The sequence below is a fragment of the Agelaius tricolor genome, unplaced genomic scaffold (assembly GCF_023055355.1).
Source record: "Agelaius tricolor isolate 1412-34295 unplaced genomic scaffold, bAgeTri1.0.p SCAF_7, whole genome shotgun sequence".
Classification (NCBI taxonomy): domain Eukaryota; kingdom Metazoa; phylum Chordata; class Aves; order Passeriformes; family Icteridae; genus Agelaius; species Agelaius tricolor.
Window position 1 is genome coordinate 6,927,189 of NW_027269267.1, and position 15,031 is coordinate 6,942,219.

Sequence of the window (15,031 nt, forward strand, 5' to 3'; positions counted from 1 at the left end):
AGGTTTGAGAAATAAGAGCTTCAAAAGACAAAAAATTACAAAAATCTATGTCCTCATGTTCTCAGTTGTTGAGAAATTCCAGAAAAGTTATTTAGCAGATTCTGGCTGCCTTATCCTTTCACTTTTCTGTGGAAAAAAAAACCACCTAATTTGTGGAAGGTATTTTTTTTTGATTGCTCTGGGCTACTTTGAGCAAAATTAAATTGGTTTTCACTAGACTCCTAGTACATGGCCAGAAAATGAAGGTATGAAGGAAGGTAAGGAATGGGATGGGATGGAATAGAAAATGAGGCCAGTGGAAAGTGCAGTAAACCATTTAGACTCATATTTCATGGAATTACAGAACCATTTAGGTTAGAAAAGACCTCTGAGATCATCAAGTCCTCCTGTGACCAGTCCCCACCTTGTCACCCAGATCAGAATATCACATCCATATGTTCCTTGAGCACCTCCAGGGATGGGGCCTCCACCACTTCCCTGGGCATCCCCTTCCAATGCTTAAGAACCCTTTCCATGAGGAAATTCCTCCTGTATTGTTGGAGATGGTATTCCATGGATGACAATGGTGTTCCCTGGTTCTGTGGCTGTGTTTTGTTGCATCTTCAAGGGTCAGGAAGGGGAAAAGAGAGCACTGGGAAGGTAAATAATTTGGTTCTGCTCTCCTTATTTTAAGATTTGATGCTCTAAATGAATGGGCCTTTTCCCTCACAGATTTGTAAGGCCAGAAGGTGTGCTAGTGGATAAAGAGAAATTTAGACAACAATATAAACTGTCCACAGTCAACATTGTTTTCTGTTCAGACAGTTCAGCTCACATTGTCTCATCAATGTCTGTCACAATTCTCCTTTGGAAGCAGTTTTGTAGATGAGAAGGATTATCTTACCCCTTTTCATGCACTTTGGTCACGAGGATTTGGACTTGTGAAAAACTCTCTGTTCAGGTCACCACTTATAGATGTGAACTAACAATATAGAAATGCAGTCCTTGGACTGGATCATCAGCCTGGGACCCAGTTTAACCCAGTGCTACTGGTTTTGCAGCAACCATGACTGCAGGAAGCACCTTGTCACATCAGCTGGAAAGTATCTTTAGTTGAACATTTGCTGTTCCTTATCAGACCCATGGGTGTGTTTTGAGAGGAGAAGAAACATACCCTGTACCTGCCAACTGTGTAGCATGAATCAAAAGTTAAAAATCTATGTTTTAAAGCCGAATGACAGAAAATACCAAAGGAAAAAGTATAAATTGATTCTTTACACCACATTATCTGTAAGAAATCATTTTTAAGGGAGTAAATCAGGAAGAGTGATGCTATTTGGTGTTCTTGTCATCTGATTACCACAGGCAGTTTCTTGAAAATAAGAGTTGTACTGTAAATAATTTAACAATTCTCTGATCTGGAGGATCTTGTTGCAAGAAAAACAAGGATTAAAACCAATCCAAAATGGTTTTCATGTTTTTTTTCTGAGGGCACAGCAACCCTGTAAATACTTCTCTGATAATGACATAAATCATATTTCATGTGTTGTAATGGTGTGGTGTCATTTGGAAATCCTAAACTTATGTTCTAAGGTTAGACAGCACCATGCAGTTGTTATCCTGTGTTTAGGAGTAAATAATTAAAAATACATTAATTAAAATTCTTTAAATTTCTCCTTCACCAGAGGTATCTGGAGAGCACGAATCCTTTCCACCCTTATGAGCGTTTTGACACTTTGAAACAATTTCTGGAGTTTGATGGACAAGTTTTGGGGTTTTCTTGTGTGTGGCATGACCCAGAATTGCAGCTTTCTGACCCACGGGAACTTGTTCTCCGTTATTATTTGTCTGATGACACTATTGATATAAGAGAAATTTTACCACCAAACTCAGGACGGGATGTAGTTCCATTTTTCCTCAAAAGAGATAAGCTTCCAAAGGTGAGCAATGAAAATTTCAAATTCTTCCACTAATTAAGAAGTATCAAATGCCTTGTTTTGAACATCCTGTATTAGGATTGTAATGATATTTAGAAAATGTTTTCAGAGTATTAATCATAATTGCATGATTTAGATTTTGCACACATACTCGTGTGGTAAATTAATAAGTGATGGAAAAATATCTTTAGGCTTTTCATGCTTAAACTAGAAGGAGCATTTAGTTACAGACATGTCTTATGATTTTCTTTCTCCTATATTAATGTGTTAAGGTAACTATATTAATAAAACTCTGCAATAATGGAAGACAAGAAAATTAATGTTGATAAGCTTATGTAAAACTGAGGTGAATTCAGATTTGATCTATGACTTACATTTGCAGCCTTTGGAAAAGTCAGTTTTAGTATTCTATAACATTACCTCTTCATAGCAAATCTGGTGTGATTTCTTAAAATTGAGTTTCTGGGTTTGGGACATTAAGCAAAGCCAATTAAAATCAGTAGGAATCCATCAATAAGCTCTTTTGGGCATTCATCATGGGAAAGGCTCCACTCAGAGAAATCTTCAAAGGGTTTGTATCCTCTGTAACCTGTTATGATTATAAAATGATTGATCTGGATACACTTCTGTATCACTCCTGACAGATCCTGATGATAGAATAACATCAGCCAACAGATGGAATAAAACACTGGGAGTCTTTTCCTCCTCTCCTTCTAACATTGATAATCTATTTGTGATACCATAGATATACATAAGATTTTGTAATAAAAACCTACCAGCAAAATATTACACTTTTCTCACCTTGCAAGTCTTGTATTCTGAGATGCTGATTTAGCAGTGGCTCTATGATATCAGACCCCTTTGACCACAGAGGTTCATGTTGCAATTTTAAGGACTGGCTTTTTCCTCTGGAAATTTTGAGAATGGTAACAGAGGAATCAAAAGTTGAGGGGTCAGGAGAGGTGGTAAGTCAAAGTAACTAATTTTGATTACCCTGCACCAGCAGTTTATTCATAATTTTAAAAAATGTGACATAAATATATATTAAGATTGATACTGGGATAAATTACTTCTGTAATTTTAAAACTAACAATAGAAATCTCCTCTGTTTGTGTAGTGGATAGGACCAATCCTGGATGGTTCTTTGCATGTTTTTACAATTATTACCAATCAAAATAATATCCTTTAGAGCAGATGTTGACAATGATGTGGTACTTTGGATATGCTGACCTTTGCTTTCTGTTTGCTTCCAAGAGAAAGGAGACTTGACCCTTGGAGAGAGAGTAAGATTCTGAATGCTGTTTCTGGCATATATACTTTCTGCTTTTGGAATATATATTTTTGGCTTTTAGGTTTAGTACTAGAATCTTAGAATTTACTAAAAATTCTCCCAGAAAATACTACAATAACAGCCAGTGTGTAACAAACCTGCTGGTTCTAAGATAGCAGAGTTCTCTTTCTTCACTGTCACCCAAATTTCTGAAGAGTTGGTCTCTTTCCTTGCAGAATGCTCCCACTGCTCCGTACCATCCAGGCACCATCACCAATTACACTCTGCTCAATGTGTTGGGAAAGCCAGAAAGAAACAAAGGCTATTACATACGGGATGTTCTGCAGGTCAGAAATTATTGAGTGCCTCCAGATGTTGAATATCTTTATCATAGATTTGTAATTTCTATGGTTGTTATCCTCTGCAACAAAGAGAGTTATTTATGAAATTGTGTTGCCACTGGAGAGTAGCTCAAATGAGAGCTACTGAGATTTACTGTATGTAAATCCCACATTTGTACAAGTGAAGGAGCTTAACATGGGGTGAAATACACTTACCAATGGACTTTGAAGGTTGTTAAATCACACACACTAAATGACCTGGGTTTTAACAAAGGTTGTGTGATTCTGAGATTTATGGAACTGCTGTATAACTTCCTTTTTTTATTAGACAGGAGCAGTGCATCAGGAATTTTACAAAGACAGTGACTTGAAAATAGGGGCAGTAATTAATGTTTGGGGAAGGCAAATATTACTCTGTGATTGTGATGAATTCACTAAAGAACATTACAGGAAAAAGTATGGAATTGGTAAGTAGGGATCATTATCCTTTCCTTATGAGCTTTTTTATACTTCCAAATTTAGCAGAGCTGTCTTCAAATTTTATTACTGACAAAACATGTTCATTAAAACCTTTAGCAATAACAATCTGTTGTAGGCTGTTAGCAGCAAAGCAGTAATTTTGCAGGTAATCCAGAAGGGCTTTCTTATACATTGCTCCCTTGAAAACTAGCATGTAATGTATGTCTTCTGCTCCTAATGCCTCTATTTGAAAACTACAGTGACAAAGTAGTCATATGGATAGACTGGCATTTCTTCTTCTCTCCTTTCCCCTCCCCTTCCAATAGCTGTGTTTGCAGTCAGAAAATAATAAAGAGCATGTAGTAAGTGGGTGAGTAGAATGAGCTCAATTATTCCCCCTTAAATTTCATTTTATATGGTTGTCAGAATCCTCACATAATAAGATTTTCTGATATGACAGTTTTAGTCTATCACATCATTGGTTTTTACAATGCATTTTTGTGTATTCTGGACCATTAGAGTGTGTATCTTGTGAAATTTCAGTACTAAATTCTAGAAACATTTAGCAACTATGTCCATTATGGAAAAGCATTTTGGAAATGAATAACAATAGGGGCTTTCATTTTTCACTGAATGTCTCCAGTCAGACTTGCTAATGGTTCCATCACGGACATCTTCCTGCAAAAATACCTTAGTTATTTTCTGGCAGTTTATTCATTCAATAAATATAGCTGAGCATCTGACTATTCAGAGATGGTTGGAAGAATCCTACTATGGCCTTTCCCTGCCACTGTGAAATAAAACACCTGAGCAGACTGTTTCTGTTACCTTGTGGTCAGATAGATGTGTGTGTATCAGAGCTTGTCTGCTGCATTGGGGTAATTAAATGGTGTAGCATTGCCATTCAAACACTAGATTTATTATTTGGAAAAATATTTCTCATTAGGACTTTTTCAATAATACCTTGGCATGTCTGTACCAAAGTAATCCTGATCTTGCCAGTATGTAAGGAAGCCATATTCAATAGCCATGGTGTTACCTGTATTAATAGCAAATTTAACTCTAGAGATGCAAAATAGGGGGTTCTACTCTGGGAATTTCTTCAGCCAAGACCACTGCTGCTTTTTGGCAGCATCCTCTGTCTGAGCAAATTATCCCAAAGAGAGAATGGGGATTTCTTACTCAGGGCAGGCAATAAATGAAATGCAGCTGACCATCCTGGATCAAACAACCAAGTGACACACCAATGCAAAGGCCCTTCCCTTCCTCTAATGCTGGCTCAGTAATTACTGTTTATGTCTCTGGATGTTAAAAGTTAGGTGGTTTGCAAGTTAGGGGAATTCAGAAGTTGCTGATGTGCAGAATTCTAGAAAACTGTAGGTGGTCTAATCTGTTCCTGTTCTGCAGTAAAGGAGAGTTCTTTGCCTCCTGAGGTATCTTGTTCTGACCTCATAGTTAAAAATGCTGCTTAAAAGCTACTCTGAAGCTGGTTTGTGTAAACTGAGAGAGTAAATTTTTTCTCTTATCTGTGTTGGACATGGGGAACAACTGCTCAGTACTCTCTTTTAATAACCTTGTACATATCTGAACAAGATTCCAATACAAAACCTTACTCCTCTGCCCCCATCCCAGGCCATTTGCTGCTAAGGGAAAACATTTCAGTCTTTCTTTATAGTCCATTCTTTTCTATCTGTGATAATTTTTCTCAGTGCTCTCTCCAGTTTCTCTGCCTTGTTGACACCAAACACACAAAGATGTGCTCTAGCTGAGACCTTTGGGAAACTGGGAAGTGTTTTACACATACCTTTAAGGATATATGATGGCAGAGACTCTGGCTGACATGGAAAACCATCCATCTTGATGCAACCTGTCTTGTTCACAGACAATACTTTCTTAGAGCTAAGGGATTCACACACTTGGCTGTAAAATTCTTTCCTGCTTTCCCCACAAGGATTGAAAAAATGTAGGTATGACTTTTTAACTGGAAGGGACCAGAAGTAGAATTAGGGTAAGTTTTGGCTTAAAAGCAGGTTTTTAGGGAGAACTAGAGAATGTTCACCTTTTAGTGATTTACACATTTTGTGTGTGTCTGTGGATGTACAAGGTACTCTCAGTGGGCTCAGTCCCACAAAGTGCTCAGAATTCCACTCCCATCCAATTAAAACTGGAACGGACTTAATTGCAGTTCCAGTCCAGGGAGACCATTTACTTGAGCAAGAGTAAGCAAGTGGATAAATTAGTTCTTACATCAAGGCACAGTACTCAGCACCTCATGGCACCAATCCAGCTGTTTTGTTATTGTGTTTTTATATTACTCCCCTTCAATTTATACTCTTCTGCCAAAGCCATTAGAGAAGCTGACATTTATTTTTGAGTCTGCAGTTTCAGCACAAGTTGCTTGCCCACAGAATTTGCCTTTTAGGAGAATGAAGAGTAGTTTAGATTTCTCTTGAAGAAAGTGATATATTTCTAATGTGGCATTTCCCTATTTTAATATGTTTGTGAGAAGTGGAGTTTGCCCATTGATGAATGTAGCTAATGCTCTTCAGTAGGAAGCTGATGACATTACTGTCACCTAGAAGTACTATGAATGCAAGAGAAAATGCATTAATGTGTGAAGTTACCTGTCCAGACTTGCTAGTGCTGCCTCAGAGGAGGAGAAGAAGACTCTGTAGCCATGTAGGTGTTGTGGTCACCCTGCTGAAATGGCAAACAGGCTGATGTGCAGTGGGGGAAGCTGGTACTTGTCCTTCTCACTTAATACAATATCTTAGCACAGAGTAGAAAGTATTCTTTCTTAAATAACAGATTACTCAAGATGGAACAAACCCAGGAAAATCTGGTTTCCTACAGCTTTTTCTTCCCTGTCCCAGCACCTCCCAAGCCTGGCTGCTGAGGCTTTTCAGAGCACCCTGCAATCCCTGTCCTGTGCCGGCTCTCCACCCCTCCCACCCCCTCATTTCCCAGGCTCCGGCCGTGACCCGCTGCCGGGGCAGGGCTCTGTGCCGCTGGCCAGGCAGCTGCTCCTGCAGAGCGGGGATAGCAGCTCCCTGCTTTCCCTCAGCGGGGCACTACAGCCTGTGCCAATTTTCACTAGGCTCGGCAGAGGTCAGTGTCTCTGGTGTTTAACCTCTCCACTACACGTGGTGGAGACTGAGCAGCAGCTTCTAAATGTACTTGTGCATGTATAGATTCCTTTTTTTTTTTTTTTTGTCCAGGTAACTGTAATAATCATTAAGAAGTAAGACTGTAAATGGAGGTTTTCTTTGAATCAGGATAAACACTGTCATGTTTCAGCTGCATGGACAGTTCTGTGAGCACTAGGTTTTCTTTATTCCTGCATATAAAAGGTGGACATGGGGTTTTTTTTTGCCTTCTTATTTTACTTCTTACCTCAGTTGTGAAGCAGGCTATCACTAGAAAGTCTCAGCTGTTTGTCATACATCTCCTCTGATGTATAGAGAACACTATGCTAACTGCTATCTCCCCAGGTCTAGTGGGATTTCTCTTTCCTGTTTCTGGCTTTATTGCTCAGAGGTGCCTGTCCTCTTCCTCTGAAGGTAGAATTTCTTTCCTGCTTCTATACCCTGATATTCAGTATAGTTATCATTTTAATCCAAAGTATGTAGCACTTGGTTCTTCCTTGAAATATGTTCTTATCTAACACATGAGGGTTTTCCTGAGTTCTTCAATGAGGGCAGAAGGTAATCTCACACTCTATACCAGAATCTCAGAATATATATTGAAATTGAAAGCTGACAAGCTCATTCAAGCTGGTTTAATGCTGCCTCTCTGGCAACAAATTCTTCATGAGGAATTTAGTTTTTCTTACTAAGAAGGCTTTGCTGTCTTCAAATTATTTATATGCTGAAGATGTGGCTGGAACTGTTTTGTTTCTTGCTGTTCCCAGTGCTTGTTCCAATCTCACTCAGGTTTTGAAGTTATGAGAAATCTACAAGTATGTGGTCCATGTTTGATAAATAAATTTGTGAAATAATCCTCCAAGTTATTGCAGTAACAAGGGATGAAAATATGCATGGCAAAAATACCTGTGCTATTCTTTCTGGAAGTAGAAATTTGTAATCCCAGACTTTCCCTTTACTCTTCACCCACTGTAAATTTACATTCAAAATGTTACAGCCTGGAAGAAGTGAGAATTGATTCTTTTTCCAGACTGGACAGAGGTAATTTTCTTAAACACCAGAGATTACCTTGAGAAGAGTGCATTTTGTATGTAAGTGCCAGCTGTCTGTCTGATTCTGCCCTAATGCTGTGTGGCAAAGATGAAATGAGTTTTGAGCTTGGGTAGCTGGCTCTTCACAAGTTCCAGAAATGAGTTTTTGACTAGTTTTGTCACCTGTATTTCTCCATGGCAATTTCTTTCTGAATATACTCGTTCACAGGAGAGAATATGAATATATAATCCTTTTAAATCCTGGAAAATATAGGTGACATAAGGCTGGATGTTTGTATTTTTCTCTTTAGTGAACCTCGACAGGTAAGGGTCAGTCTCTTAGGTAGCAAGTGACAGGACAATATGAAAAAGCCTCAGAGGAGGTTTATATTGGATATTAGGAACCATTTCTTGACTGAAAGGGTTGTCAAACTAGAGCAGACTGTCCAGGAAAGTAGGGGAGTGGAGTCACCATCTCTGGAAGTGTTCAAAGAATGTGTAGATGTGGCACTTAGGGACATGGTTTAGTGGTAGACCTGACAGTGCTGGGTGATCTCAGAGGTCTTTTCTAAAATTAGTAATTCTATGATTCTGTGAATGACACAAATTCATTTTACTTCAGGGATGAGATGGGAACCAAAGGGCTATAAAGGCTGAACTTCCCTTCGGATTTCAGTTACTCCGAGCTTCACTTGTGAGGGATTCAGCACATCCCCCAGGGATAAAACATTATTCCTCTTAATTTACTATTTCATTCTAGTTTATAAATCTAATTTTCATCCACATGAGCTGAAGTTTACAAAAGGGGAAATGCTTTAGCATCTCTTAATGAATGCCTTATGCATGGGTATGAACGTGCAGACTGTGACCAGCATGTAAACACAGGAGCTCTTGTCCTCTGCAGCCAGGATCCCGTGCAGGTGCCCTGGTACCCCGAGGAGGAGTACCTGATACGTGCTTCTGGCAGGACCTGTGACACCTGAGCAAAGAGGTGGAGCTTTTGTCTGCCAAAATCCGCTGTTCGATGATGTCTAATTAAAAACGAGCGCTCGGGCGGATGAGCAGCGTCAGCCCCGCGCCGCCTCCGCCGCGCCGCCACCGGGTGGCGCTGTGGGAGCGCGGAGCCGCCGCTCCCGGTGCCGCTCCAGAGCGGGAATCGGGAATCCAGACAGCGGGAATTCAGTGGGAATCTAGCCGGGAATCCAGCCGGGAATCCAGCCGGGAATTCAGTGGGAATCTAGCCGGGAATCCAGTCGGGAATCCAGCCTGGAATTCAGTGGGAATCTAGCCGGGAATCCAGCCGGAAATTCAGTGGGAATCCAGCGGGAATCCAGCCAGGAATCCAGCGGAGAATCCAATAGGAATCCTGTGTGCTACCTGCAGTGCTCAGCACCTGTAGGCATTGGGGTTTACTTTCCTGCTCCGTCTCTGCCGATTTACAGGCTCGCTGTTTATGCTATCAGGAATTGCGTGTATCAAGCACTGTAGCTGTGAAAATGCGGTGTTTTGGTCACAAACAGTGCTTAGAAAATAGGGGATCTCATATAGTTTAATGGGAACCTCATGAGAACAAATTCAAGGTGCTGCACCTGGGCTGGGGCAATCCCCAGTATCAATCCAGGCTGAGGCATGGGCAGATCCACAGTATCCAGGCAGAGAAGGACCTGGGGGTGCTGGTGGATGAGGGGCTGGACATGCCCTGGCCCTGTGCCCTCTGAGCCCAGAGGTCAGGGGTGTGCTAGGCTGTATCCAAAGCACTGTGGGCAGCAGGGGAGGAGAGGATTCTGCCTCTCTGCTCCACTCTTGTGAGACCCCACCTGCAGTGCTGCATCCAGCCCTGGGGCCCCAGGACATGGACCTGTTGGAGAGTCTAGAGGAGGCACCAAGCTGATCAGAGGGAAGGAGCACCTCTCCTATGGGCAATGGCTTGGAGAACTGGGCAGTTCAGAAGGGTTTGGGGCCTTCCAGTGGCCTTCCAGTACCTGAGGAGAACAGACAAGAAAAATATGGAGACTATACAAGGGCCTGGAGTAACAGGACAAGGAGGAATGGCTTCACACTGAAAGAGGGTGTGCTGAGATTAGATATTAAGAGGAAGTTCTGTGCTGCGAGGTTGGTGAGGCACTGGAACAGATTGTCCTGAGAAATCTCAGATGCCCCATCCAGAGCAGATCCAGAGAGGGGCAACAGAGCTGGGGAAGGGTCTGGAGCACAAGTCCAGTGAGGAGTGACTGAGGGAGCTGGGGGTGTTCATCCTGGAGAAAAGGAGGCTCTGGGGTGACCTTATCACTCCTACAACTCCCTGAAAGGAGGCTGGAGCCAGGTGGGGCTCAGGCTCTTCTCCTCTCGACAGGAGAGGACATAGTCTAAAGCTTCTCCAGGGGAGGTTTAGGTTGGACATTAGGAAGACATGCTTCACAGAAAGGGTGATTAAACATGGGAATAGGCTGCCCAGGGAGGCAGTGGAGTCACCACCAGGACTTTAAGGAAAGACAGAACATGGCATTCAGTGCCATAGTCTGATTGACAAGGTGGTGTTTGGTCATAGGTTGGACTTGATGATCTCAGGTGATCTAACTGATTCTGTGATTCCTGGAGTTGTTCAAGGCCAGGCTGGATGGAGCTCTGAGCAGCTCCAATTTGTCTGGTGGAAGGTGTCCCTGCCCATGAAAGGGGGGTTGGAATGAGGTGATCTTTAAGGTCCCTTCCAGCCCAAACCATTCTATGATCCTATGAGTCTGTGATTTTGGTGCATGTTTACACATACACACTCTTTCATGGTGAAAATTACTTTGAAGATCTCTGAATGGTCTTTCTTTGGGCTTGGCCTTTTTGCTTCTGAGTCCCAGGAAGGGCACATGTAGTTTTTATGGAGAAGAATGCTGATGTAATTTTGCAAAACCCTTTTTGACTGATTTAGGTGAAAGAATCAGCTTTTTGAGTCAGACCATATTCTTCTGAGAGGTAAAGGCTAAAGGAGGGCTCATTGTTTTCAGGCTAAAGAAAAACTCTGACATCTGAATGCTTGCTTTATTTTTCAACTCACGCTGCTGTTAGGGAAGTCAGAGTTTAGGAGTGTTGAGCTTTGATCTTCTGATATAGCCATGTCTAAAACATTTTAATCACAAACCAGTTCAGTGTTCAAAGTGACAGCAGTTTTGTCACCCTCCTCTATTTGCACTGAAACCCATGCTACAAGTTTAGGTTATCCATCTCTCTTCAGTTCTGGGGAGAAAAGTTAAGTTTTAAAGGAAAAAAACCCTTTATTTAATGGGATCCAATTTTATACACTGTTGTCATATCTCTTATATTCCTCTGACCTGAGGCAGACCCTGTGCTGAGCAGACCTCCTGAGGTCCTGTCCAACCTGAGTTATTTTGTATTCCTGTGGCTCTTGTCTTCTTTGGCCTCAGATCTCCCCATTTGCTTTCTCCCATATGCAAGTTCCTTATTTTCCTCTCCCCTTTCCATTTTCCACGAACCTCATTCAAGCAGCAGACTGAGCTCCTCTCTGAAGTTTTATGTGAACACACTGGAGGCTGTCCTGCAGCAGAAGGGCAGTGCAGGGGGGCAACAAGGGGCCAAATGGGACAAGATTTTCACCAAGAGAGGAGTAATGAGAATCAGGGAAGCAGCACTTTTGGGAGGTGCCTCTGTGGGAACTGAGTGCAGGTCCCTGACCAGATGTGCCTCTGCTGAGTGAGGACAGCTCCTGCTGTGTACCTGGGATAGTCCCACTCATCACTGCAAGATAAGACTTGAGTCTGGGGAAAATGAGGAAAACCAAAGCTTCCCAAAACTCTGGATATAGTGAGTTGTGGGCTGAAGTTATTTGCTTTAGTGTACCAAGGACTTTTACTATATGTTTGCTTTAAGTAATGAATAAAATTTTATTTATGTATTTTTTCTCCTCTAGCCAAAATCACAGGGCAGGAAACTCATAGGACAGTTATTTACTTAATCATGTTGTCTCAAAGGATGAAACTGAAAAATTAATTTAGAATTTTTAATTTACTATTTTATCCCATTTTGAAACTGTATTTGTCTTTCCTTTTACCTGTGTATCTTAGTGATATCTTTCAAATATTTTAAGATTATAGATGAAATCCTGAAATCCTTGAAGAAATAATTTTGCTGTTGGCTCTATGGGGTCTTTTTCTACCCTGTAACAGTAGGAGGGATCCTGGTTTGATCTGTGGGCTGTTACAGAAGTAGGTTAATAACTGTTCATATTGGAAGTTTAAATGCTTGGTAAAATGCCTTCATCACACCAGTAACAAATAAGTTCTTGCTCTCTTTGCTGCAGTGGATTTCACCCCAATTGAATATAAGACTCCACCACCTCCAAAACCAGAAAAAATTATTCCTCCTTATAATGGATTTGGTTCTGAAGAAGATTCTTTGAGCTCCTGTAAGGGTGTGGTTGTCCAGGCTCCCCATAAGGATTACAGGCAATTCCTGGTGAAAGACAGGTATTTTGTGTGAAAAACTATTTCAGTTTTTTGAATTATGTATTTTTGTCAAGGAGATAAGTGTTATGTGAGGATATCATTTTTTTTCAGCAAATATACAGCTCATCAGACTTTTAAGGGACAGGTGCATGAGGCCTGGAAAATGGTACTCCAATTTTCTGCAAACTCTGTAAAATTTCTCTTTGGAGAAGGCAAATATTATGACCCTTCCATCCTCTACCTCCTTCCCTCTGCTGTCTTCAGTGGGAGTTTGACAGAAATCTTAGTCCAGGCATTAGTCAGGAATTTTGGATGATCCAGCAGACCAACACAGATTTGTTTTTGTTTGACTTTGTGATACTTACTTATTTTTTTTATCTGCTGAATTTCATGCAGTTTACTGTAGCACTACTAAAGCTTTAACACTTTACTTTCCATTATGAAATGATTTATTAGGCAGCAGTTGTTGAAGCCAAAGCAAAAAAGCAAAGTCTCCTGTTACAGATTCACCTGGAGAATGTTTGTAAAAGAGGAAAGCAGTTAAAAAAGGCTTGGGAATGTATTGATAGAGTGTATACAAACACTGCAAGTTATTTAAAACACAATCACTTAATAAATATCTAGCTAGTAAGGTCATCTGGTAGACCTGAATTTGTGGGAGATAATCCTTGTATGAATTGCTATTCAGAATTTGCTTTGAAAATATACATACCTAAATGTGTTCTTCCTTTACAAATTTTCTGGAAAGTAACTTTGGGCTTGATTTGCAACTCAACTTGAATAAAAATTAATTCCAGACCTGTGGCAGAGAAGTAATTTTCCCATGAAAGTTATTCCTTTCTGTCTGACCAACTCTATCTGGTTCTGTTAATTTAAGCTGAAAATTGGTTTTGACAAAGTAGTGAATCTTATGCCATTTCCCTTCTTGGTGCAGTAATAACACAATTAATGTATGTTACAAAACTCAGGAGAAGGCATCTCTTAGGGGTGAAACTTCTCTCACACTCTGTTTTTGATTTCTTACCTGCTCCTTTGCTTGTTCAGGTATGGCATGGACAGCTTCATTCTGCGCTACGCGGCCAAACTCATCACGGACATCGCCGTGGACAAGGACCGTAAATTCATTATTTCCTACTTCCTGAGTGATGACACCATTTCTGTTTTTGAATATGCAGAGAGAAACTCAGGTAAGAGGTGGCAATGTCTCTAACCAGCCCCAGTTCCCTTGCTCATTTGGTTGGACTTTGCAGTAAACATCGTGGCCAGACTCAGCGGTAGCAGGAGCAGGGATATGGATTTTTAAATGCAGTGGGAATTACATCAGCAGGCCTGCTGCATTATTATCTTGCATAGCTGGATGTCATAGTAATTCATGATCTTTTTCACTCAGGATTACATTGTTCATTGCATAACAGTACTTCACAATATCCGTTGGGAACTGCAAGTGTAATGCCTTAGAAGTTTTATTACATTTTAATTTGAAAATCTGAGCTTTAAACATTTGCTTTTGTTGTGGATAACATACAGGAATAGTATTGTAACTGATGATAAATAGGGACAGGAAATACAAGACAACAAGAATGAAAGACTAAATCCTTTGTTTTGCAAAATTGTGTTATGAAACCTATATAGCATCCATTGTATAGAAGCAGCTCATGAAAGCCAAACAGCTGTGACACTTTCTAACGTATTTTACCATTAATCATGGAGCTGAGCATTTAGAGAGGGAAGATTGCCCTGTGCTAGAGTCTGGATGTGTGTTTTGTACAAAACTGAACTGTATTCCAAGAGCCAAACTGACAGTACTGAAGTGACAAATAAATGCTTTGTTACTTCTCAGTTCCTTGGCCACATTTATCCCATTGCTGGAGCATGGTCACCAAATGTTGTCATGTTTAAATTCTTTTGGCCTCTATTGTCTGTTTTAGGCTGCCGCCAGCTGAGGATATGAAGGGTTTTGTGATTTTCAAGCATCTTTTTTATTTCCCTGAACTGTCTTGTGGCTGGATGGAAGGACACAGCAGCGGGAGGGATGTCAGGAAGTCATTCTGTAGTTCAGAGAGATGGGGGAGCTTTGGCTGAACATGACCCTGGTGGAGAGATGAGTGTCTTTCTGTGAAGCCCACTAAACATCTTCAGCAACAGTTTCAGAGCAATTAACCTCCAGAAGTGCTTTTTCAATCCAGAGAACCTCTGATGGCATCTCTGCTTGTCTCCAGCTACATTATGAGTGCATAAATAGGCACCTCAACCCCAGCTAAAATATGAGCAATTCTCACTTCTCTGAGAAGTGTTTTGATAAGGTGTAGAGTACCTGCTTAGGACTTTGATGAGCATTCCCAGTTAATCCTGCTCCACTACAGCATCAAGATTTAGCACTTTTTTAGCAGCAGTGTCTTCTTATCAATCCTTTACTCACT

The 15,031-nt window shown here is 40.8% G+C and overlaps 1 protein-coding gene across 1 annotated transcript in view; it reads left to right on the forward strand.

Moving 5' to 3' along the window:
- EFHC2 (EF-hand domain containing 2) overlaps positions 1-15,031 on the forward strand; it is a 56,289-nt gene that overhangs the window by 20,467 nt on the left and 20,791 nt on the right. Inside the window, exons 5-9 of the mRNA XM_071430256.1 lie at positions 1,665-1,919; positions 3,423-3,533; positions 3,856-3,994; positions 12,467-12,632; positions 13,656-13,798. Coding sequence (XP_071286357.1) covers positions 1,665-1,919; positions 3,423-3,533; positions 3,856-3,994; positions 12,467-12,632; positions 13,656-13,798 — 814 coding nt within the window. The remainder of the gene's footprint in view (positions 1-1,664; positions 1,920-3,422; positions 3,534-3,855; positions 3,995-12,466; positions 12,633-13,655; positions 13,799-15,031) is intronic.